At 44.2% G+C, this 23,457-nt stretch overlaps 1 protein-coding gene across 3 annotated transcripts in view; it reads right to left on the reverse strand.

Annotated features, from left to right (window-relative positions):
* Positions 1 to 23,457, reverse strand: part of MEAF6 (MYST/Esa1 associated factor 6) — a 218,955-nt gene that overhangs the window by 154,400 nt on the left and 41,098 nt on the right. For all 3 annotated transcript variants that reach the window (XR_011279573.1, XM_069622647.1, XM_069622646.1), the window contains exon 3: positions 4,352 to 4,439. Coding sequence is in view for 2 of the 3 variants with exons in the window: in XM_069622647.1 (XP_069478748.1) it covers positions 4,352 to 4,439 (88 nt within the window). In the remaining variant the exon portion in view is untranslated. The remainder of the gene's footprint in view (positions 1 to 4,351; positions 4,440 to 23,457) is intronic.

Raw genomic sequence — 23,457 nt, forward strand, 5'->3', positions numbered from 1 at the left:
GGGAAATGATCTTACTAGGCCAAGTCAGATCGCGCAAGTGCAGGGGGTAGGGGAGGGCAGGTGAGGGGAAAAGTGCCAAGGAAGGGGCAGGAAGGGCAAGTGCCGAACAAGGGATCAGTAACAACAAGCAGTGCGGCCAGAAGCTGCCAGTGCAAGGGTTAAGTGCAGACACCAAGTGTCCAATAAGAGCAGGTAAGGGGACTTTAGGGTTGCAGATAAGGCCCCAAGTGCAAGGGTTGCCAGGAGGCAGTGTGGGTGTGCAACTGGGCGGGCAGGAAACCTGGGCCCGAATTCAGAGGGTAGCCAGGTGACCAGTGCAGTATCAGACAGGAGCTCGGCAGAGGAGAGGAAGAGAGAAGGCAGAGGCAAAGAGGAAGGTCTTGAGGCGCTTCCGGAAACCGAGATGGTTCTGCTCAAGTTTCAGAGAGGCAGGGAGGCTGTTCCAGAAGGAGGCCCTGGAGTTGTATACTTGGCAGGAGAATGAACCAAGGGACAACAAACCTGTGCAAGTCTGGGTCCCGCATCCATGCCAGTCTAAGCCAGAGGGGTCTAGGACCCAGTGGAAGAGACATTTTAGAAGGATCACCGTTGCGAGTCAGGGACTCGCTCCCACTTAGAAGATTGGAAACCAGGGGAACAAAGACTCTAATTGATTAATCGAAAGCATTACTTGGTAGAGGAGTATGCTAAGTTAGGGGAATTGAATGACTGGGCATACAAGAGACAATTTTTTGTGTGCTATCCAGTGTCTTGGAAGAATAATAAACCTATGCAAAAGGAGCATTACCCTAGCTTTGTAGCTTGCTATTTTACATTATTTTGCATCACTTTATTACTTGCGAACCTAGAGACTTTTCCTTTTATTGACTGCACACATCCAGCTGACATCTTCAGCACCACACTTCACGCTAGAATGCAGCTACCATCCGGCAATTACATCAGCTGCACACATAACTGGTGCACCCACACACCCTACGACTCCAACTCTCTCTACTGGCCAGAACTGTGGTTCCCCGAGTGCGTTCAACCTACCAGCATGTTGAGATCATAACAATGATATATACAGCGCTATATGAATGCCAAGTAACATAACAATAACATTGTTTATTTGAAGTACAGACTTTCCTTGCACAGTTATGGCAGTATATTAGTGTTAGGGGCAGAAGCAGGTTTTCTATGGACATGACAGACGGACTATTTTAGTTTTGAACTTCTTGACATTATCATTAGTTTCTTTCGAGGCAGGGAAAGCCCTCTTAGTTTAGCTATGGAGAGATTTTTTTCTTTAGTAAAATTCTTTATCCAAAAGCATGCCACCCTTGTGTCAGAATCGGACATCTGCACCCTTACACCAGGAGGCCATATGTGCCACCAAAGGACAGCACATCGCAAAGGGTTGCAGTGGCACGGGGGCAGAAATCAGGTCAAAGAGCCAGACAAAACAAACCGGACGAAAGCAAAAAGTCTAGGGCTACCATAAAATGGAACAGCAGGGCTCCTACGCCCCCTCAACATTCGGCCCTTAAGCTCATTAATGAGCAAAGGTAATCCCTGCATGATTCCAAGTGGTTGGGCTGATATGTACACTGCCTTGTTACATCAGTCACTGTCCAGGATAGGAGCAGTAGTAGGCATCTGCTGAATGTGAGCCCAGTTACAAAACTGATGGTCGATAGGTGTTCCTTCATTTCTTTATTTGATTTAAATGTATGTGATGTGTAATTTTGATCATTCATCCCTTCTGCTTATTGCCACACTTGAATACAAGTGTTACCAAATATGAATTATTTCCTACCACCCGATTTCCCTGGTTTGGGCATATTCTGCACACTTGCTAGCTGACCAAACCAATGAGGAAGTTCAAACTAGTTCAAATGGCTCGACTACAAAGATGTAAAAATTAATTTGCCACGTCGCAGACTAATGAATGGTTCATCGATAAGATTTGAGCTCTGCAAATGAATGGCAGAGTCTGGAAAGGACAGGGTACAACTTGTACTGGGCCACCTTACTGTGGCAATTTCCCTACATTTTTCACTGCATTTTTATATGGGGGAGGGGGGTCAAGCTCTCCACAACCCTTTCTGTACCCCCAAACCACTTCCTTAACTACCCGTGGATATTGTTTTTAAGAAATCTACTCCTACCATGCACCCCCCTAAAAATTCCATAGCAAAAACAGTTAGTTGGCCCCCTAAGAGTTGGGCGTGTGCCATTTAGCAAAGGCTGGGAAATGCTTTGTGAAAAAAGAGCGAACAGCTAGCAGAACAGCATGACTAATACCCAACCAAGGTTACAAGCAGGAACTTTTCCGGATTATCAAACCCTTTCAAGTGTCTGATAACTTTTAATAGAGTAAGTGAAAATATTATGCTGAGATGATGAAATGCATCAGCTTTGAAGTACTACCAAAATTTGGTGGTCACAAAATGAAATGAGCGACACAAAAAGGAGACTGTGCTGGACACATCTTTTATATATACACATTGTTTTGCATCTTCAGGAGAAAGAGGACCTACATGGCCATTAATCCTCCACACTCGCCTATCAGAAAATTTACAGCGCCCATATAACACTGTCTAGATTGCATGTTTGAGCATTGAGCATTTCATACCTTTACAAAATGACTGGATTAAGGATCATACAAGGCTAACAGCATACAAGGGTAACAGAAGAGTCTTGCACCCTCTTCTCGGGAGGATAGCTCAGAGGCAACGTGCTCGCCTTGGAAGCAAGATGACATGAGCAACACAGGTTTGATCCCTGGGTCCGCGCTTAGAAATCTGTGGTTATTAAGCACGTTATAAATAATCTATCATCTCACCCAGTTTGATTTTGAATCATTAACCATAGAGAACATCTCCTTCCGGCCAAGAGTCTTGCATTGGCTCATGGAGCTGTTCTTCACCCTTCCCTCATCAAACAACATACAGTCATAAATCCCCCACGAAAGAACTCAACCACCTCCACTGAGATGTAGGCAAACTACAGGGGAAGCCTTGGTTTGTCCAATGAAGTAAGAGCAACACAAGAACCACAATGGTAACTTTAAGACAGAAATCAGTGCCTAGTATGGGGGAAACAGTTCATCCATACTTCAGTGCCATTAATCAATAGGTCCTTCTATATCTCCAAGAACCTCCAGATATCAAAGCGTCAGTATTGAAGCGGTTCTTCTATAAGCAAAATGGCTAGGTCTCCTACCTAAAACTTCCAAAATATCTAAAATGGTTACCACAAGATTCAGGCAATCCTATTTCAAGGCTGAATGACTCCCAATTGCTTAGTTTCCCGATTTATGCCAATACATCCACATTCACCTACAAATGCAGCAGGGATTGGTAGTTGGGCAACAGTGGTGCCAAGAGATTGTGACATACTTTCAGAGTATGATATAAAACGCCGGCACTGCAAAATGACAGTAAACAGACCGATTTTCTGTTGGTCTGGTGGATTCATCCACACTCTCTCTCTAGCGTACTCCGGCACATGGTCCACCTCCTCTTCACACATTTTGCTGACCTAAATCTTTCTTCCAGGTCTAACGCAAACACAATGACGAATTGTGCTTTTCATATCTTTCCGCTGATGGAACAAATTCTCCTTCTACTCCCATCGTAGCAGATCAACCAGGTACTTAAAGAGGATATTTCCCATCCCGATTAAAAAGTCTAAAGCAAAAGAACATGTACAAGTCTCTTCATGCAGAAAAGTCCTAAAACAGGATGTAGGGTTTCAAGACGCAGGGGTCATCTCATACCTGGGATGCACAGACAACATACCAACCCTGATGGCCTTTCATCAGCACTTTGACTTCATAAACTAGCACAAAGAGTTGCATGGATTCATTTCTAAAAGCCTCCCAAAGCTGTGTTATTCACAGCTAATCTTTATATTGTACTGGGTACCATCTAATCAAATATAAAAAAGTGGACAGTAATATATTAAATATGCTCGATTTAGCTCATGGTTATTCCTGATGCGCACGCTCCCCGAATTAAGAGAGTAGTTGGGGACACCACAGATGAGAGGGCGGGAGTGAGAGATCATCATATCATTAACAAGAGCATGAGTCTGCCAAGGCCCACCAAGAATGGGGGGACGCCGCCTCACCATCCACGGACAGCTCTCCTGTCCGTGGGTTCTGGGGCACAATAGCAAGTGAAGATGGGGTTGACAAAGAAAATACTTACTAAATCTGCAATGCTACTAGCGTATGTGCAGGCAGGCTATGCAGGATTCATCTATCATGTCTTCAACCAAACAATGGCTCTAGGAACATGCTAAACGCGTTATCGCAATAAAGAAAAAAAGTGTTCATAATGGTTACAAGCGTTTATTTTGTACTCACAGCTGCCGAAGTAACGGATGATTTACTGAAGAGCCGTTCTGCTTCTTTAAATTTTCTGTTCCGTCTGTCGTTTTTGCTGTTGGAGTTTCTAAAAATTAAAATCCACAAATGTGTAATTATTAATCAACTGTTACCATTAAGAAGCAAATCTTTATTAACGTTTAATTCATTACTGTAAATGATCATAAATAGGAGACTAAATAGCACCACTACAAAACAAACTTCACATTGTAATTTTACTCCTAGATATAAAGTGTGCCTGAAAACCAGGTGGGTCTGGGAAGACTGACATGAGAGACAGCAAAACCCCATCACCAGCATGGCACTTATTAGGAAAAATTGAAACAATGGCATTTTATAGGTAAACAAGAGCAGTGTTCCTCCATTTTACTGTTTTCTGTAAAGTGAAAGCTTTAACCAATTAAGAGTGAATTAGTGAGACATTTTCAAACTGTAGAAGACGACAGTTCCTGGGTGCTCTCTTCTTGGGAGGACCCCTAGCGAGAAAGAAGAAAACATGAAAGATGGGCATAATGCAGGGTAAAAGTAATATTTTATGGTTGAAAGATAAAGAATTACAGAACACGAGGAGTTTTATCAGACGATGGGGGAAAGCTGCATGTTCTAAGTATCTATTTAAAAAAGGAGTTAGCCTCTTTTTTGACTTGACAATTTTATAAGGTATTAGGACTTGCAGTGAATTTGCACCCCCTCCCGCCACACACAAATGGAGGCTGTCCCCTCTGTCTATTTGCAGGACACAGCCAAGAACATGCACTGTTCCAAGTATTTAGCTGGCGGAAAATAATAACAGAAGGCTGCCATTTGGTCCAGAACGTTCACCACAATTAGACTCATTGACATCAATGACCTAAGTAACCCGTCCCAATTTGGTCTAAGAAAATAAAATGTTAAAACATTTTTTTTTTTTAAATGTAACACAATCTGCCACCTAGACGAGGCAATATTCGAAAAGGTGTTGTCATTAATTCTAAAAGATACAATAATTACATTGTTTTACACATTAAAAAAACAGCCAATATTCACGAGTACCAACCAGAGCTTCAGGTAACTGTCTACCGAAATACTTGACTGGTATTGGAACCCTTAGTATGTAAAGCAGTCGAGGGATGAATTTGTGATGAAGCAGCTGTCCTTCACTGTTTGGAAGTCTAAGTTCAGCTCCTGTTGGTATCCAGAACAGCGACATCACAAGCGTTGACCAGAACAGACAACTGGTCACATAGGATCCCTGTCTTTTTCTACTGCGCATGTAAATTCTTTGTTGAAAATTGCCAATTTCCATTGGTTTCTTTGAAAGCTGTTCAAGCTTATTTTTTAGTTAAAGCTGGATTTCTTTTTTTTTATTGATTTCAGGAAGTCGGTATGAAATGGTCTTCCTCACACCAACCTAGCCCCACTGAAGGAGGTAGCCCTGAATTCTGCAGTCAGGTTAGTATTTGTATTTTATTGTACTTTATATAGCACCTTAAGCCAAAGCACTTCACATAATTGCAGGGTACAGTACAAAAATAATGACAAATAAATCAGAACATTAATTCTTACTGGTGGCAGGCAATCGGGGGCAATGAAGAAGATGGGTTTTTAAAGAAAGACAGAAGGGAGAATAGTCAGTAATAGAGCAGATGGAGAGTGGGAGAGCATTTCAGTGTAAATGAGCGAGAAGCTGAAAAGATCAGAACCGGGACTGAGCACATGGAGGATGAGGGACGCTCACTCTAAAGAGAGAAGAAGAACGAAGAGAACAAGATGGAGAATAGAAAGATAAGAGTGCAGCAAGATAGTCGGGTTCGAGCTGATAGAGAGATTTAAAAACTAAGCAGAGAAAATGAAATTTGAGTTGAGAGTGAAAGGGTATCCAGTCTAGTGAGGCCAGAGAAGAGGAGATATGATATATGATGGGTTATTTATAACACGCTTAATACACAGAGGTTTCTAATCGCGGACCCGGGGATCGAACCTGTGTTGCTCCATGTCGTCTTGCTTCCAAGCAGCATGTTGCCCCTGAGCTATCCTCCCGAGACAAATCTCAATAGGAGAGAAGACAGTAGAAGGACAGAAGAATTATAGATTGATTTCAAAGGAGCAAGGCAACAACACAGGAGGCCAAAGAGAGTGGTGGAGCAATAGAAGAGTCGTGAAAAGATTAAAGAGGAAATTAGAAGTTTAGTGGCTTGAAAAGTGAGGAAAGGACAAACTTTATGAATATTATGAAGGTGAAAGCGGCAAGAACAAGAAGTGAGAGAGATGTGATGAGCAAAAGTAAGATTGGAGTCGAAGTAGTGGCCAAGGTTACGGGCTGTGGAAGAAATAGAAAGATTAGAGGGAAGAAAGGAAACGTTGGGAGGTGTGGATGAGGAAGAGTGTTAGCAGGGAAGAATAGAACCTCTTCTTCCCTGCATTTAAAGTGAGGAAATGAGAGGCCATCCAAGATTTGATAGCAGAAAGACAGGCTGTAAGGGTATGATGGATTTCAGGAGTGAAGGATGAGAAGGATACGAGTTGTGCGTCGTTGCCATAGAAGTGATGGAAGAGACCAAAGGGGGAGATTATAGCTGCAACGAGAGGTGTATAGGGAGAAGAGAAAAGGACCCAAGACTGATTCTTGGGGAAATCCGTGTTCAAAGGAAAAAGGTAGAGAGATCTGGTCAGACCAGGAGACAGAAAGTTCTATTAGATAGAAAATAGGAAAACGTGGAAAGAACAGAACCCCTAAGACCGAAGGAAGAGAGAGATTCCAAGTGCAAAGAATGATCGACAGTATCAAAAGCAGCAGATAAGTCAAGAAGAATAAGAAGAGTTTAGAATAGCGAGCTGTAAGAAGAGAATTGAGTACACAGATTAGAGCAGTCTCAGTAGAGTGTCTTGGACTGGAAGCAAATAAGAAGGGATAGATCAGTAACAAAGGAAGCAATCTGAGAATACACAAGGCGCTCTAAGAGTTTAGAAAGGGTAGGAGGCAGTTGAGACGGAAGTTAGAAACAAGCTGAGAATTTGCTGTCGGTTTTTTCAAAATGGGGATGATAGTTGCATGCTTAAAGGCTGTAGGGAAAACAGAGGTAGAAAGACAGGTATTGAAGAAGATAAGAAGAGGATAAACCTTAGAAATAAGAGCAGATGGAATAGGATCAGTGGGAGTTGCAATGGGATGAGCTGTGGCTAACAGAAGTAGGATAACAGAGTCAGTAACTGGTGCAAAGCTAGAGATGAAAGGCGATGGAGTAAATGGCGTAGAACACGCCGTAAAAAGGTTTTTTTGTGGAAGAGTAGGAAAGGGGATCTGGGGAATAGAGGACAGAAGTGACACAGAAAGTAAGTGGTGATCAGATAAGAAACTGGTAAAGCACATACAGAGGAAGCAGTAAAAGTGGAGAGAAAGATTAGGTCTAGTGAAGAACCAGAAATGTGAGTAGGAGGAGCAGGAAGAGGTGAGAGCATGTGGGAATCAAGAATGGAGAGAAACAGAGAAGCAGAGTGAGTAGAAGATAAATGAAGACTGAAGACACCTAGTAATACAAGAGGAGTAGGACTAGGCAAGATGTGGGACAGAAGATTATCAATATCGTCACAAAAGGAACCAAGTGGGCCGGGGGGGGGGGGGGGGGATCAATAGACGATATGAAATAAATAGCATGAGGAGTGGAAAAGATTTTATAGATAAATTCCAAGGAAGAACAGACGGGTATAGGAACAGGCAAAGGAATAGAAGAGTAGATCGGTAAAGTATGCCAATGCCACCACCGCGACTGCTGGCTCTGGGGACAATCCAAGTTTCAGTAATACATAAAAAGTGGAAAAGTAGTCCAGTACTGCAGTTGTCTTGTAACAAAGACCTGTCGTTCCAGAGGCTGCGGTCAATGGCAGTAGAAGTATTGGTAATCAACTGATAAATACGATTAGGATTATGACAGATAAGTGAAGAGTTAGCGTCTGAGAGCTATCGGGAGTTAAGAAGTTGGGTATTGTTATGGTCATGAGAATGCAAACGAGTACCTTGGTGGAAATCCTGATGCCGGGCAATGGTTTGCCCGGGAACACTGGGACGGAAGAGGATAGCAGTATAACATGGCTACAGGGCCATGGGCTTCATTCTCGCCACAGCCAGCTGCACACAGCAGTCTTCCACTTTGCCCGGCTTCGCCAGGAGGCAGGACTTAAAGCCATGGCGAGCAGGATGAAAGTGAGGCTGGGGTCGTGGCTTCTCCTGTTGCCAGTTGTTGCCAGGCAACAGTAATGCAGCACCAAATGTGATCCTGAGGCTCCGGTGGAGCAGGCCAAGCACGCAAGTTTTGAGGGTGTACTTGGGGCTAGGAGTCATTTGATGTCCCATAATTAAACTGGCTCATATTGGGTGAAAGGATATTAGGACTGCTGGTCTCACTCATAAGGCCGTACACGCTGCGACAAGGTCCCTCCCTTCGCTGGAGATGTCGGCAGTAAGACGGTCTTGGGGACCGGGGATCTCCACCTAGGCTCCAGGATGACAAGCCCAGAGGCAGTATACAAGGGATACCCTGTGACCATGCGGTGCACAATGTTGAATTGGCAAAGGACTGTCAAAATACAACCACCCGGCTCATGGCCACCCCTATACCAGGACGCAGAACCCTTTGACCATCCTAGAATATAGGCAGACCCTTTTGAGGGCCAGACAAACAAGACAATCTGCATCTATTAGAAATACACCCACAGAGATCCACTGGTAGGCTCATGTTAGGGAGATTAGCTTTAAGCCCTGTGTTTGGGGTCTTTTAGGTGTCTTCCTGACTTAGCCATTGATTCTCACAAGTTCACCATGTGACCGTTGTGACAAATCAGCCCAGGTCTAACTCAAGAAGCAAGAAGTGGCGAGCGGTGGTGTGCTCTTCCTTTCTTTTTCATTTTCACACTCACACAAACACACACACACACACGTAAGTAACTTTGTAAAACAGAAGTCGTCACAAGGTATCAGGTAACTTATACCGTTTTAAGTAAGAGTTCTGTAGAGTCAATGGAGTCCCACCTAGAAAGTAAAAGGCAGTAACAGGTCTGTAAAGACTTTCCTATCTGGGCTGGGAATTCAAGAAGAGGTAAAGAGAGACCAGTAGTGTGAACAGGGGCAGTCGTTGACGAAAAGAGTTACCTTTGTGAAAAAGGACCCCAAGGGGCAGTTCCATAAGGGCTTCCCCTCCACAGAATTCCAGGGTCTCTTCAAGATGAATATGTGGTGTAGGGATGTAGAAAGAGCCAAAGAAAAGATCAGCCAGTAGCACAGGAGATCAATATTGTGGGAACGAAAAAGCATTTCTGTAGGATGCGTTTGGACGTTTCCAGTGGCAGTTACTTCACAGGTTGTTCAGCGACCACTGTCGGCTCCAGCGTCAGCAGATTGATGCAGATGGGACCCTCCTTACCCCCTGCAAGACCCTTGGGAAGAGCAATTCTTGTTCCAGCGATTCCCAGTTCGGAGGTCAGGCAGGAGGAGCAGGATGTGCTCAGCGGTTGTCATTGATGCGAGGAACCCATGTTGTTCTGCAACCCAGGATTCAGCTTCTGAGGCCGAGGTTGTGAAGAGGGGACCCCAGATAAGTGATGTTTGTAAGTGATTAAGAGTCTCTCTCACTGTTATGCTGTGGATTGACCAGCTCAGACATGGGCGTACATGACGACTTGCGTGCCAACTGAATTTTTTAGCCCACTTATATTTTTTAACATGTAGAATCCTGGATTTACAGCTGGTGGCTTATTACTGTTTTTAAGTTGTGCTGCTTTCCAATTTGTTCTGGGGGTGGCTTGTTTTTGTCATGTAACTTGTGTCATTGCGTTGCTTGACTTCACTTTGACTGTGTTAAGGACCATCCATACAATTTTTCTTATCTGTGTTCTTTTGTTATTCTTTCTCTCCATTTCTTGCTCTCCCCTGTTTTTTGATTGTCATCATTACTTCTAATGTACCAATTCACTAATTATGTAAAGCACCTTGGCATGAAGGGGCTATAGAAACAAAATAAACAAGTGTCTGACGACGCAGGAATGGTCAGGAGCTTTGAGGAGATGAAGCCTTCAATCAGGAGCGGTGATCTAGTTGTACTCACTGGATCAGGGAAAAGAAGCACCACAGAGGGTTCGGTTCTGGTCGTCTGGAGTGTCAGAGTGTTGCTGTTTGATTCTTCGCAGCATCAAAGAATGCTGGTGCAGAGCTTCGGTCCGTCCTCGAGCAGGAGGCCTTCCAGGAATGCAGGTACAGAGTGTCAGCAGTACACAAAGGGACTGGGTAAGGAGTTATTAAATCCCCCTCTAGAGCCAGTGAGTGAACATAGCACCCAATCTCACACACTGTGTATTTCAAACAGAAGGGTGGTAAGTCAATGGCTTGCCATCCCTCCAAGAAGACCCATGGACTCAGGAAGGCAGTGTAAATCTACACGATCCCAGACAGCATCTGCACATGGCAGTTAAAACTGGTTTCAGGCTGTCTATAGCCCACAGTCCTGACGTTACAGGCATCCAGTGGAAACAGATGGCCACCCCCTCTCACAAAGACAAAGAGGGGTCAGGGATAGTCATGTGATGCCCCTCAGTTCTTCAAGGCAAACAAAGACAACCTTAATTTTGTGAAATGGTGGACGGGTTCAAAAGGGACCCATCCAAGTAAAATGGGTTCCATCCAGTGGAATCATTTTACACAGCCACTACCAGCCTAGCCACATGACTAACAAACAAGAGATAACTTTTGGGTACTCTTTGTTAGGGAGTTTTACAAAAGGCCACTAATAGTAGGACTTGTGAAGACTTACACTTGGGACACAGGGCTCCAACTTCTAGTATAGGCCTGAACCACACACGTTTTGTTGTTAGCGATGGCTGAGCAGCCAGGCTTATTTTAGGAGGGAGAACTGGATGTAGGTAGCACAAAGAACAAAAGTATACACATAGACCAAAGAAACACTGACACACTAAATGTTCTATAAAAGTAGTGGTTTATTTTATAGATACACACCAAGGTAAATATTCAGCAATATAAGTACTATAACACACAATAAGTAACATTAGAAATAACAATGTATTACTCACAGTAGTAAGTAAATCACTTTTGTAATACTTTTAGAATGGCAGGATGCAATTCAAAGGCAAGTTAAACGTTTTGTAATTTCCAGAATATCTGTTTGTGAAAATTGGGTGAAACAAAGCCAACATAAATCAAGTAAATACTTGTAATTATTTTCACAGAGGCCTTTTACTTCAGAAGTCTATCCCTATCTACTTATGAGTTTCTCAGAGCCAGACTGGAGGGCAAAACAAGTTGGTACAAGCTGTAGAAAGTTCAACCGTTACAGAGGAAGTCTTCTGTAACAAGTAAATAACAATCTTTGCTGGAAAAAGATTCAGGGACTTCACAGAAGTCTACCGGTAGGCTCACAAGGGTTAGGACAGGGCGAACATGTATGGGCAAACTCCAAACGCATGAATCAGCGCTCCAGCAACACCGGAGCAGCAAAGCAACTCTTGATAAGTTCTACCAAGAGTCTCCCAGTACCTTAGGAGAGAAGAAGTCTTCTTCTGGGATGGGGATCCATTTCCGCACAGATGTATCAACATAAACTTAACTCTTACGAGTAGGTTTCTACACCCAATAGAGTCAGTGTTGGGATGTAGCACACGCGCTGCTGTCCTCGCTTGTTCTCTTGAAGACAAGTTTCAAGGCATCTTTTCTTAAAGGCTCCAAAACAATGCAGGTTTGCGATGGATAGAGGATGTACATTGGTATGTGTGTTGCTCTGTTCTCCGGACCGCTGGCATAACTGACACAGCCTTCTGGATGTTGAGGTCCTCCCTTCTATTACTCCATACTGTGGTCTCAGAGAAGTATTACTGTGTCCTTAAAGGGGCAGTTGCATCCCTCCTCAACCACCCCCCGAGGGGCACATTGGGTAGCAGCTGGACCAACCCTGTCCGCAAGTTTGCTTCCTCCACACAGAAGGAGGATGAGTTTAGGAAACTCACCCTAAGGGCCATTACCCATTTCAATGAATCCAAAAATGTACATGCTGATTTGATCTGGTGTAGCGCAAACATGCATTGACAAAGTGAATAGTATTGGCTCTTGTTTTCTAATAACCTGTTCTGAGTTAAGGCACATGGACGCAGTTAGGCAAATGAGAGACACAAAGTGGGGAAAGAGTTAGGTTATAATTTCATTTTTATGCTAAATCACCCTCCCCTGTGAGAGACCTCCAGCACTATTTGCTGGACTTGTGGATTATTTTTCTATGTTCCTGAGTGAGCGGCAATCTTTTTTCCCACACTCACCCTTTCTTTTAATCTTTTTATGGGTGCACTTTCTATGACTTCTCCATGCTTTATTTTGGGAATTATACTTTCCTACAACTTTTTTGGCATTTGCATTTTCCGATTGCAGCACACAGCACTTTCGGCGCAGTGTTGCTGGGGTGCCCCTTGGGCTCCCCTTTTATGTGAACTACTATTCCCAAGGGTAGAAGGATATTTTTTATCCTTTCTACAAACCCCACAGTGAGATCAGCACCCCTTTATGTGGATAGTATCCCATTCCTCACTGCTCCTGTAACATTTGTGTTAAAGTGACAACCTTACTATTATAGCTGGAGGCAGTGCATGCGTTCTACTGACTTGTGTGATTTTTACTTGCAGGCTATCAAACCAGCCATGCTAATGCACAGAAGGGGCCTCTTTGTTTTTTTGCCATTTTTAGTGTGCGTGTCCTTTCTTAGTCTGTCTTCTGCCGCCCTGGAAGGCGGAGATCCTGGTTTGATATTCGTCTTCGGCAGTAACGCTTTGTGTAGCCTGCCGAGGCTCCAGCGTGTATGTCAAGACAGGAAATGAGGGAGAGGAGTCTGAAACTCTGCAGCACTTTGTCTTCTGGCATGCCAGCCAGGCCCAAGTCCTAACTGGGAAGTTGGCTGTCCTTCCCAAAGATTGAATGTAGCATCTGTCTGGATTGGCTGGGATCCTGTATAAATTACCTCGATCTGGAAACTGAAGAGAAGTCGGCCACTGGAGCTGAATCCGATGAGGTTTAAGAGAAGACGGCTGTAGCCGATTCCAGCGACCAGAGATGCCTGTGTGTAACCGCTGCCTGTGCTGACCCCTTCTTCCATGCGACCTCAGAGTCACGACGACTCTGATGTTTGGGCTGGTGCGGCCAATTCTTCTCAAGAAGATCTGCTTTCAGCCATCCCATGACAAGCAGTGACCTTCCTGGGCTGCAAACCGCCAATACCCCAGGACTTCGAGGGCTATGCAACGTCTTCCCATGACCGAATCTCACTGAAACTTCAGTGGACTCCTGTTGGACCTCCAGAAGCAAGATTGCACTCCTTGAAGTCCCCTCACCAGAGTGCTGGACCGAGATAGCGAGGCAAATCAATCAGACGACAACCATTCCACATCGGGTACCTTGGAAAGGGCGCTAAATCCACAGAGCTGCACAGAAGAATATTTTGTTCTGAGACTTTTCTGTCGACTGCTGCTGCATGTTCCCATCTAGTGCTTTTCTTTCGCCACCATGAACAAGAACCCAGAGACCGGGTCCTGTGCGGCTGCATCGTGAATCGTCCATCTGCAAGCTCTTATTCACTGGTGAGGTACTGAGGGTAGTACTTCGCTAAAGTCTTGTGTCGCTCCTGTGTGGCTAGGGTGTTGATTCTTGTAGTTGGGAGTTCTCCCATACTGTTTGCCCAGGGGTAACACTGGAATGCGTCTTGGGGGCCTTCTACGAAGTCCCGAAACACCACTTTCTACTAAGTCTAAAGCTGGACTTACTAGTTGGACGGGACATTCTCTGGACCTGCGACTTTCCCGTATCTGTGCTTTATCCTGACCAGGATTATTTCTGAAATATATTAAGTTGCAAAGTTCTAACTTACCTGTGAATCGCATACTGCCATTCTGAAAAGTATATGAAGTTATTTATTAACTTTCGAATTGTGTTCCACTCTTCTAAAGTAGAGTTGATATTACCTTGGACTGTTTACTGCCTTTCTGAAAAGTCTTATAGAGTTCTTGCTTCCCTTAGAATTGTGTTCCACCGTTCTGAAAAGTAACATGGGTATAACTACATATTCCTGAAATAGAATAAAAGTAAGAGTTTATTCCAATATGGTTTTCTCACCTTGAATAGCATACTGCCATTCTAAATGAGAAATACTGAGTTCTTACTTACCTTTAAAGTGCATACTGCCATTCTGAAAAGTGACTCAAGGCATTCCTTACCTTTGAATTGTGTTCCACTATTCTAAGTAATATGGGTGTAACTGTATCATTCCAGAAAAACGAATAAGTTACCTATGTTGCAAGGTACTTATAGTTAACATTGTTGGTGTAACTATATTATTCCAGACACTGAATGAGCAACATAGTTTACTCCTAACAGGGTCTGCTTACCTTGCATTACATACTGTCATTCAACAGTCTATTAATGTGGTTTTACTCCCCTTGAATAGCAATACTGATATTCTAAATAAAATGTATACTTTGGTTTACTTACCATAAGTATTGTGTTGGTTTTTATAATTGTGTTTATAACATGACCAGTGTTCCGACCTGGTCATTATGGCACAGGTGGAAAAGGATGCGAATACACCTTGACAACCACATCCAAGATGGAGCCCAAGTGCTCTGTCTGTTACTTCTCAGCAACAGTCTTGTGTTTCTGAAGATGGTCACCTACTCCCTCTAAGGCAAATGACATCAGACCTGGAACCCATAAACCAGAGCGTGTCGCTGAGCTCAGTCATAGTCTATCTAGACAACATTTGGATTTTTTCTAAAACACTCCTTGAACATATTTTACATGTGAAAGAAGCTCTAGGTCGTTTACAAACTAATCACCTTTTTGCCAAACTTGAGAAAAGCAAGTTCTGGGTTATATACTCTATGCTCAAGGGACTCAAATACATACTGAAAAGGGGAAGGCAGTGGCCAACGCCTCAGAAAGCGCGAGATGTACAAAGCTTCTTTTTAAGCTTTTCCAATTTATATAGGAAATGCATCCCATTTTTCACATTCAATTCCAACAATAACTAGTTCATTGAAGAAAGGAAAAAAAGATTTCCTGGCATGAAAAAGCACGGAACGCCTTCTAAGATTTGAAGACATCCTTTACCCAGGGTCCCCACTCTTAGAATTCCCAATCAAGGTAAACCTTTCATAGTGGAGACGGATGCTTCCAGTCATGCCCTAGGAGCAGTCTTAAAACAGAAAGGAAGAAACAGCACTGAATATCCCATTGCCCATCTTTAAAAAAACTTTAGGACTCTCGGAACTATACTACACAGTTCTTGAAAAAGAATTATTGGCGATCAAAAGAGCTTTCCAAGAGTAAAGGCACCTTCTTTTGGGTTCTTTACTTGCCGTATTAAGTCAGGACAGATCACCACAATCTACGAGTACTTCAGCATTCGGAAACCCAGACTAGCCGTAGGCCCGGTGGGCTTCTTTTTTTTCTTCTCTATTTAACATCAAATTCACCAGGAAACACAAATGTGATGGCGGACGCTCTATCCTGCAAACCCACCATTACTTGCACCCAATTTCAGCCCGAAAGGATGTTTCCCTATGCTAGTGTTCTATATTATGTGGCTGACTTTTAGTATTTAAAAGAAAGACCATTAGGTATCATGACGCAATTCAGGACAAGTGCGGACATACTATCCTCTCTTGGAAAATGATTTGTATTTTCATGATCAACAAGCTTCTTCATTCCTACTCAGAAGCTACGTCTAGAAGTTCTGAGAATGTGTGAACGATGCTGTCCTTGCAGGACATCGTGGTACATCTGGCACTCAGGAATTCATTAATCGACAAATTTGGTGGCCAGAAGTTCGCAGGATGTAAAAGTCTCAGCTTGCACCATCTACATTCAAACTAATACTCCACGTCACCACCCATTTGGTCTGCTGGTACAACCATAGATACCCACTCGACCATGGCAACAAATCTTCATGATTTCATAGTAGAGCTCCCTCCATTTTCAGGCCATACTACCGTTATGGCAACCGTGGATTCTTTCACTAAATTGCCAAATTTGGTATCCATGTCCCAGGTTCCCACGGCAGCTCAGATGGCGCAATACTTTCTGAGTACAGTCTGCACACTACACGGGCTACCCGACACCATAATAGACACAGTACCTCAATACAACTCAAATACTGGTCTCTCGTTTGTACAACTTTGCGTATACAAATAGACCTTAGTTCATGGCATCACCAAGTCAAACGGACAAACCGAAAGACTCAACCAAACGTTGGAACAGTACCTGCAATGCTGTGCGTCTGCGCTTCAAGATAATTGGAAAAAACGTCTTCCCTTGGCGGTCTTTGCCTATAACAACTCCATTCATAACACTATTAAGAACAACCCTTTTTATTGCACATATGGTGATCATCCCTCCACGAGTAGGGTCCCTCAGTAGATTGCTTGCTATTTGATATCCAAGAAGGTGGTGTATGATGCACTTATTACATCTCAAGTTCAACAAAAGAAAGACACTGACCGGAAGAGATCTACCAAGCCCATTTACAAACTCGATTTGATATGGCTAGCTTTGCAGTTTCTACCTGAACATCAAGTTCCTTCAAAGCTTTCTCCCAAGTATTTTGGACCCTTTAAGATACTTTCTTCTGTGGGACTGGTGGCATATCGCAGAAAACTCCCTGCTTCGTAGGAAACAACAAGGTCCACCTTTACCGATTAGTACCGCATGAGGATCCAATTATGAGGTGGCAGGTATCTGAGATTCTCGTTATCATCGAGGACATCTTCAGTACCTCAGACTGCAAAGGAAACTCCACTTAGCGCGCACCTGAGAACCGGCAATTTTTGTACATGCACCAAAATATGGTCAACACCTTGGAAACCCGGTCCTCTCTCTTCACAAGGGGGGCATGCTGCCATGAACCATGTACAGACCTGGTCATTATGGCACAGGGGGAAAAGGATGCAAATACACACATTGGCAACCACATTCAAGATGGAGCTCAAGCGCTCTGTGTTACTTCTCAGCAACAGTATGCGTTTCTCAAGAAGGCAACCTACTCCAAGGCAAATTACATCAGACATGGAACCGATAAAGCAGAGCATATTGCTGAGCTCAGCACATCACTTCTATCTTGAATCGGTTGCTCCTTAACGTCCCGATTGCTTCCAGCTAAGCTTTCTCAGGTTTGATTTCCTTGCTTTCCCTTTCCATCTCGGTTTTCCCATTACACTGGGCTATTTCTATCCCTGTGAACTTTATTGCCTTTCTCCAGCACCCTTATTCGCTTTCTTGCCAATCTGCGACTTTCCTTCTGTTTCCCTGAAGCGTCTATTTAATTCTGGTTGTGCCGCGTAATGATCGCCTCACTCCGTACAGCAGCAGTGCCTCTTTGCTTCTCACGCCACCCTGCAGCATATTTCTAATTCCAGCTGTGCAGCATAGCTAGCCCATAGCTCTGCATGGCAACGGTGTCTCTTTGCCTCTCTGCAGCTTTTCCATTCTCGGCATCAGACGAGCCTTCATCTCGCTCTTCTGCTGCACCCAGTGCAGCCTTGTCTTCATCGCTGGAACATGAAACCTTTAACGTGGTGTGTGTGTACGGCCAAGAATACTTATTTGGAATTCCCTTTGATGTGACACTGCAAACAATTACTGCAACTTTGCAGTAACCTTTCTGGACTTCCTCAGTCATTATCTCACAGATGAGAAAAACTCAACACATCAGCAGACCTGAATTGGGCTTTATTCCCCCAGAAGGTTTCCTAAGGATTCCTTGGGCCTCTAAAGTTTCCGACTCAGGGGGTGTTTGTGAGGCTTTCCACAATTTCTGTGTCCCTGTACCGATTTCCAGGTCTGTAGCATTGTTCAAATGTCAAGATCGCTACTAATCATCACAGTTATTAGTAATTACCTTTCTAAAGAATTCTCTTTACCTATGTATAGATACAATAAACCATTATTTTACAATACATCAGTGTTTCTTTGGCCATATGTATGCTAAACGTTCTTTGTACCTTTCTACAGCCCTCTCTCCCTCCTAAAATAAGCCTGGCTGCTCGGTCACTGCTACCAGAAATATCAGGTGGCACAGCCTTATGCTAAAACTTGGAGTTTCTGTATTGTTCAAGGTATCATTTTTTTAGTTTTTTAATGTCCCTTTGGGGGGGGGGTCTTTCGAAAAGCAGCAGATAAAGTAAAGACTGGAAAAATGGTGCAGGAGGGGTAAAGGAATAAATATGTATGTGCGGACTGAATGATAGAGCAGGGGAAGATGTGTGAATTAATGACCTGGAGCACAGATGAATGAGTATGGGTAATGTGTTGAATGATGAATAAATGATTTTGAAGATGGATGAAATAATGTTTAGGAGCATTAGTGTGATATGTAAGAATAGATAAATTAAACATGTAGGGCTAGAAACATGAGTGCAACAATGGGCATCTTAATGAGAATATGATATTTGAGCGAGTATGAGAACAGCAGGGTGTATTCCACAGCCGGTAAGATAGCTCAGGCGGTTAGTAGGTAAGTGTTAGTTGAGCAATCGCTGCTGCAAGTGATCTGCAGGTCAAAAGGTTTGAATCCCATCAAGACCGGCTCAGCCTTTCATTGTTCCGAGGTCGATAAATGAGTGCCAACTTCGTTAACGCTATTATGCCATACCCATATATTGTCACAGTGCAGACTAGGCGGATGGCTCCTGAGGGGACAACAACATTCTAAATGAATCAGTAACAGCTGGTTAAGTGGTAGGACATACAACATCAAAATAACCGGAAGGACCCTTATGTAATGTAGGTGGGTTGGAGGTGGTGCCCATAGATTTGTTTTAAATAATGGTGGACTCACATGGTGTATACTACAGCAGAATAATTTTGAAAAATGTGTCAAAAAGCCATGCAATTTACAATTGGTTCAGTAGCATAGCAAAAGCCATGCAATTTACAATTGGTTCAGTAGCGTGGCACATGAAAGAAAACAGTTGACAGGTAACCAACATTAGACAAAGTAGTTTACATTTACAGTCACCATCCAGAGACCAGCCAAGGAGACCAGCAGCTGAAAGGCGCAGCAGCCCATCAGAGCCAACTTCTATAGGATCGCCAAGTCACAGATACGTGTGGCTCGCGGCAAAACACTCAACTGAGCCATCGTACCGGCTCCTCTTTATCAACAGGATTGTCCAACCAGTGACCAATCAATCATGGGCAGCCAAGAATTAACTTAGCCTTGAGAAAGAGCCTGATGAGTCGAAACACGTGTCGGCTGACCTACTTAAATCACTAATTAAATCCTGTATATGAAAAATTAGAAATACAACATCCTTATCAGCGCCAGCATTACAGGGTCCAACCCTTTCATACATTGTACCTGTGCCCACAATATATACCAGTATTACAACTGTAAAACACCTTCATGATACTGATACCTAGGGAATATGTCATTGTCACTGTATAATGTCAGGATACTGCAGCTGTGCCCACAATATACACCAACATTGTCCAATTTCCTGTGAATTTTTTAAGTTGCATTGCTGCACAGAAGGGAAGTGCTTGCACTTCACTTCAATACAGTGAAAATACTGTTGTATTGGAAACACAATTGACACTTTTGTGCGTCGATAGAAAGTATAGATACAAGTCAAATAGAGCAGTGTTTAGCAACAGTGACAGCTGACACTCCAAAGCCTGACCACTCACCCTGAGAATGGGAAAGATGGCGTGAGAGACATTTGTGGAAGAAGGCTGTTTTGTTATTTCTTTGGGGAAGACTCTGCTCATATTTAGGTTGGCCCACCCCTGTATGCAGGTCCAAATAAAAAACGTGATCTTTGATCACCTGGTCTTGGTGTACTTCTTGGTCCCAAATGTCCAATCTTTGACATAGATTCGTGAAATTATTTTGGTTATGATCAAATTCATCCCAAATCTGAGTCCCCAACATACATTTAAGAAGTTACCCAGGATATCATTTTTGAGCTCATTCTTGATCCCTGCCATGATCATCTTTTTAATTCTGTCGTAACTACAGATTTTTCACTGAATTTGCAGGATTTTGTAATGCTATATTTTCTTCAAGGCCCAAAGGGCTTTGGTCAATTTCCATTTCTCACCAATATTTAAAAAAGACAAAGGCCCACTGGCCATGACTTGTATCCCCCTGCCTTGTAGTTAAACAGTGTTAGATAAGAATTGGTGCATTCACACGGTGCGAAACTACACATGACTGATCTGCTTGGTATTAGGTAACCCACCTTTTGGTATAGGTCTGTACTAGACAAGTTGGTAGTGTGAGTGAACAGCCAGGCCTATCTCAAGAGGGGGTGAATGTGAGCTGTAGAGGTGTACAGATGAAATCAGTCAATACAAGCAACCACTTACACTCAAGGTTTCAGTTATAAATATACATTTATTTACACATTAGTTTTAGTTAAGCATTCTTTAAAAAGGCAATTGTTTCTAACCGTCAAGCAAACTTTGGAATCACTTTACAGAGCCAATAAAGTTGGTGAATACTCTTTGGACATGCCAATACATTTCTCCTACAAATGACTTCAATAACGAGGATAGTATTACATTTATCTTAAACAACAATATACTTTTTAGACTCTGGGTTTCAGGAAGGAAGGGTTAGAGAAATAGAAAGGTTAGAAGAAAAAGTTACTTTCTTACCTGTTAACGTTCTTTCGATGGGGTGGTCCGACGACGTATTCCATATCTATGACAGGTAATGTCCACAGCTGTGCTGCTTCGGAAAATCTTTGGCGTCTGCGTCCTGCGTCGATGACGTCGATGCGCCGTCCCCGAGGACCTCCTCCGATGGCCGACGTCACCCGATGTGATAAGTAGGACGCACGACGCGCATAGCCTCAGTTATAGTTTTTTCCCCAGAACGTGTGCCACCAGTTTTCTGCCAGTCAGACACACAAGGCCTTGTGGAACGCAAGCTGCAATCGCAAAAGAAATTCTGCAGCGGGGAAGGCAGGGAGGGAGCGATATGGAATAGGTCGTCGGACCATCCCATCGAAAGGACGTTACTAGGTAAGAAAGTAACTTGTTCTTCGAGGGGATTGGGTCCTCCGACATATTCCATATCTATGACAGACTCCCAAAGCAGCACCAAGCAAGGAGGTGGGAAAGAATTTAGAATACAAATTTAGCATGCCCAATCTAATAGCGGAATAGAGAACAGCCTTGCCAAAGGCCAGATCTTGCATCCTGATGGAATCGAGGGAATAGTGATGTACAAAAGTATGTACTGAAGCCCAGGTGGCTGCATCGCAGATGTGACGAATAGGAACTCCCCTCTGCAGGGCAGTAGTAGACGCAGCCACTCCTCTTGTAGAATGAGCACGCAAGCCAGCCGGAGGGTCCTTACCCGCCAAGCGGTAACACTCGGAGATAGCTAAAATAATCTGAGACAAAGTCTGTTTCGTCACAGCTTGTCCCAAACGCTTTCCAGAGTAACCAATGAAAAGTTGATCGTCCACTCTGACCCGGGACATGCGCGAGATATAAAAGCTCAACGCTCTCCTAGGATCAAGCCTATGGAGCCTCTCCTCTTCCTTACCAGGATGTGGAGGAGGATAGAACGCCGGAAGAACCACCTTCTGGCTCAAATGAAATTCCGAAACCACCTTCGGAAGAAAAGAAGGACGAACTCTAAGGACAACCCTGTCCTTGTGAAATACAGTGAAGGGTGGCTTAACTGAAAGTGCCTGTAACTCACTCACTCTGTGAGCGGAAGTAACTGCAACTAAAAACACAGTTTTCAGAGTTAACAGCCTCAAAGGGCAAGAATGTAAAAGGCTCAAACGGAGCACCCATAAGGAACTTAAGAACAAGGTTCAAATCCCAACCTGGCACCAAAAAAGGAGACGGAGGAAACACATTAGTGAGCCCTTTCAAAAACTGCGAAATTAAAGGAATCTTAAAATAGGAACACTCTTCAGACGAGCGCTTAAATATGGACAGCGCCGCCAGGTAACCTTTAATGGTCCCCACTTGCAAGCCCCTGTGGGCCAAAGAAAGCAAAAAAGACAACACCATAGGAATGTCGCATTGAAAAGGAACCACATTCTGAACTCTGCACCAGTCGCAGAACTTTCTCCAACGGCAATGGTACAGAGACTTAGTTGCCGGCCGCTTGGCCGAGAGCAACACCTCCATCACGTCTTCAGGGAGGTACCGATCCTTATACCTCAACCTTTCAGAAGCCAAGCGTGAAGATTGAGGGATCTGACCTCTGGATGGATAGCCTGACCCCCCCCCTCCCGTGAGAGCAGATCGTCTCGGTAGGGAAGACGACGTGGAGGGCAGATGGACAAGTCTAGAAGGTCTGGGTACCACGTCCTCCGGGCCCACGGCGGAGCAATGAGAATCATCCGGGAACCGAACCTCCGTAACCTCTGCAACACTTGCGGGATGACGGGGACTGGAGGAAACGCGTACAGCAGTAAGAATGACCACTCCACCAAGAACACGTCTCCTAAGGCTCCTTTATGAGGAAATTCCCGCGAGCAAAACCCTTCGCACTTCCAGTTCACACTGGAGGCGAAGAGATCCACTTGAGGGGTCCCCCAAAGGGGCGAAGATCTCCAGGAGAATCTCCTGAGCCAGCTCCCACTCGTGAGAGATCGTGCTCTGCCTGCTCAGAGCGTCCGCCGTCTCGTTGTCGTCTCCGACCAGATGAACTGCCGAGATCGAAACTTCCTGCTGGATGGCCCAGAAATCAAGCTCCATCGCCTCCCTGCACAGCGGAAGTGACCCTGCCCCCCACTTTTTGTTGAGGTAGTGCATGGCCACCGTGTTGTCCGTCAGAATCAGAACACTCTTCCCGCGCACAGTCGGCAGAAAAGCCTTCAGGGCTAGCCTGACGGCCCTCAGCTCCAACAGATTGATATGGAGTCTGGACTCCGACGGAGACCAACGACCGCTGACTGTCAGCTCGTTGGCATGACCTCCCCATCCCGTGAGGGATGCGTCCGTCACGATCGTCACCTCCGGCCAGGGCAGCTAAAATGGGGCCCCCTTCATCAGATTGCCCTCGACGGCCCACCACAGAAGGTCCCGGGCTACCGAGGGC

This window comes from Ambystoma mexicanum, chromosome 11 (genome assembly GCF_040938575.1).
Source record: "Ambystoma mexicanum isolate Mex_15411 chromosome 11, UKY_AmexF1_1, whole genome shotgun sequence".
In the NCBI taxonomy this organism is placed as follows: domain Eukaryota; kingdom Metazoa; phylum Chordata; class Amphibia; order Caudata; family Ambystomatidae; genus Ambystoma; species Ambystoma mexicanum.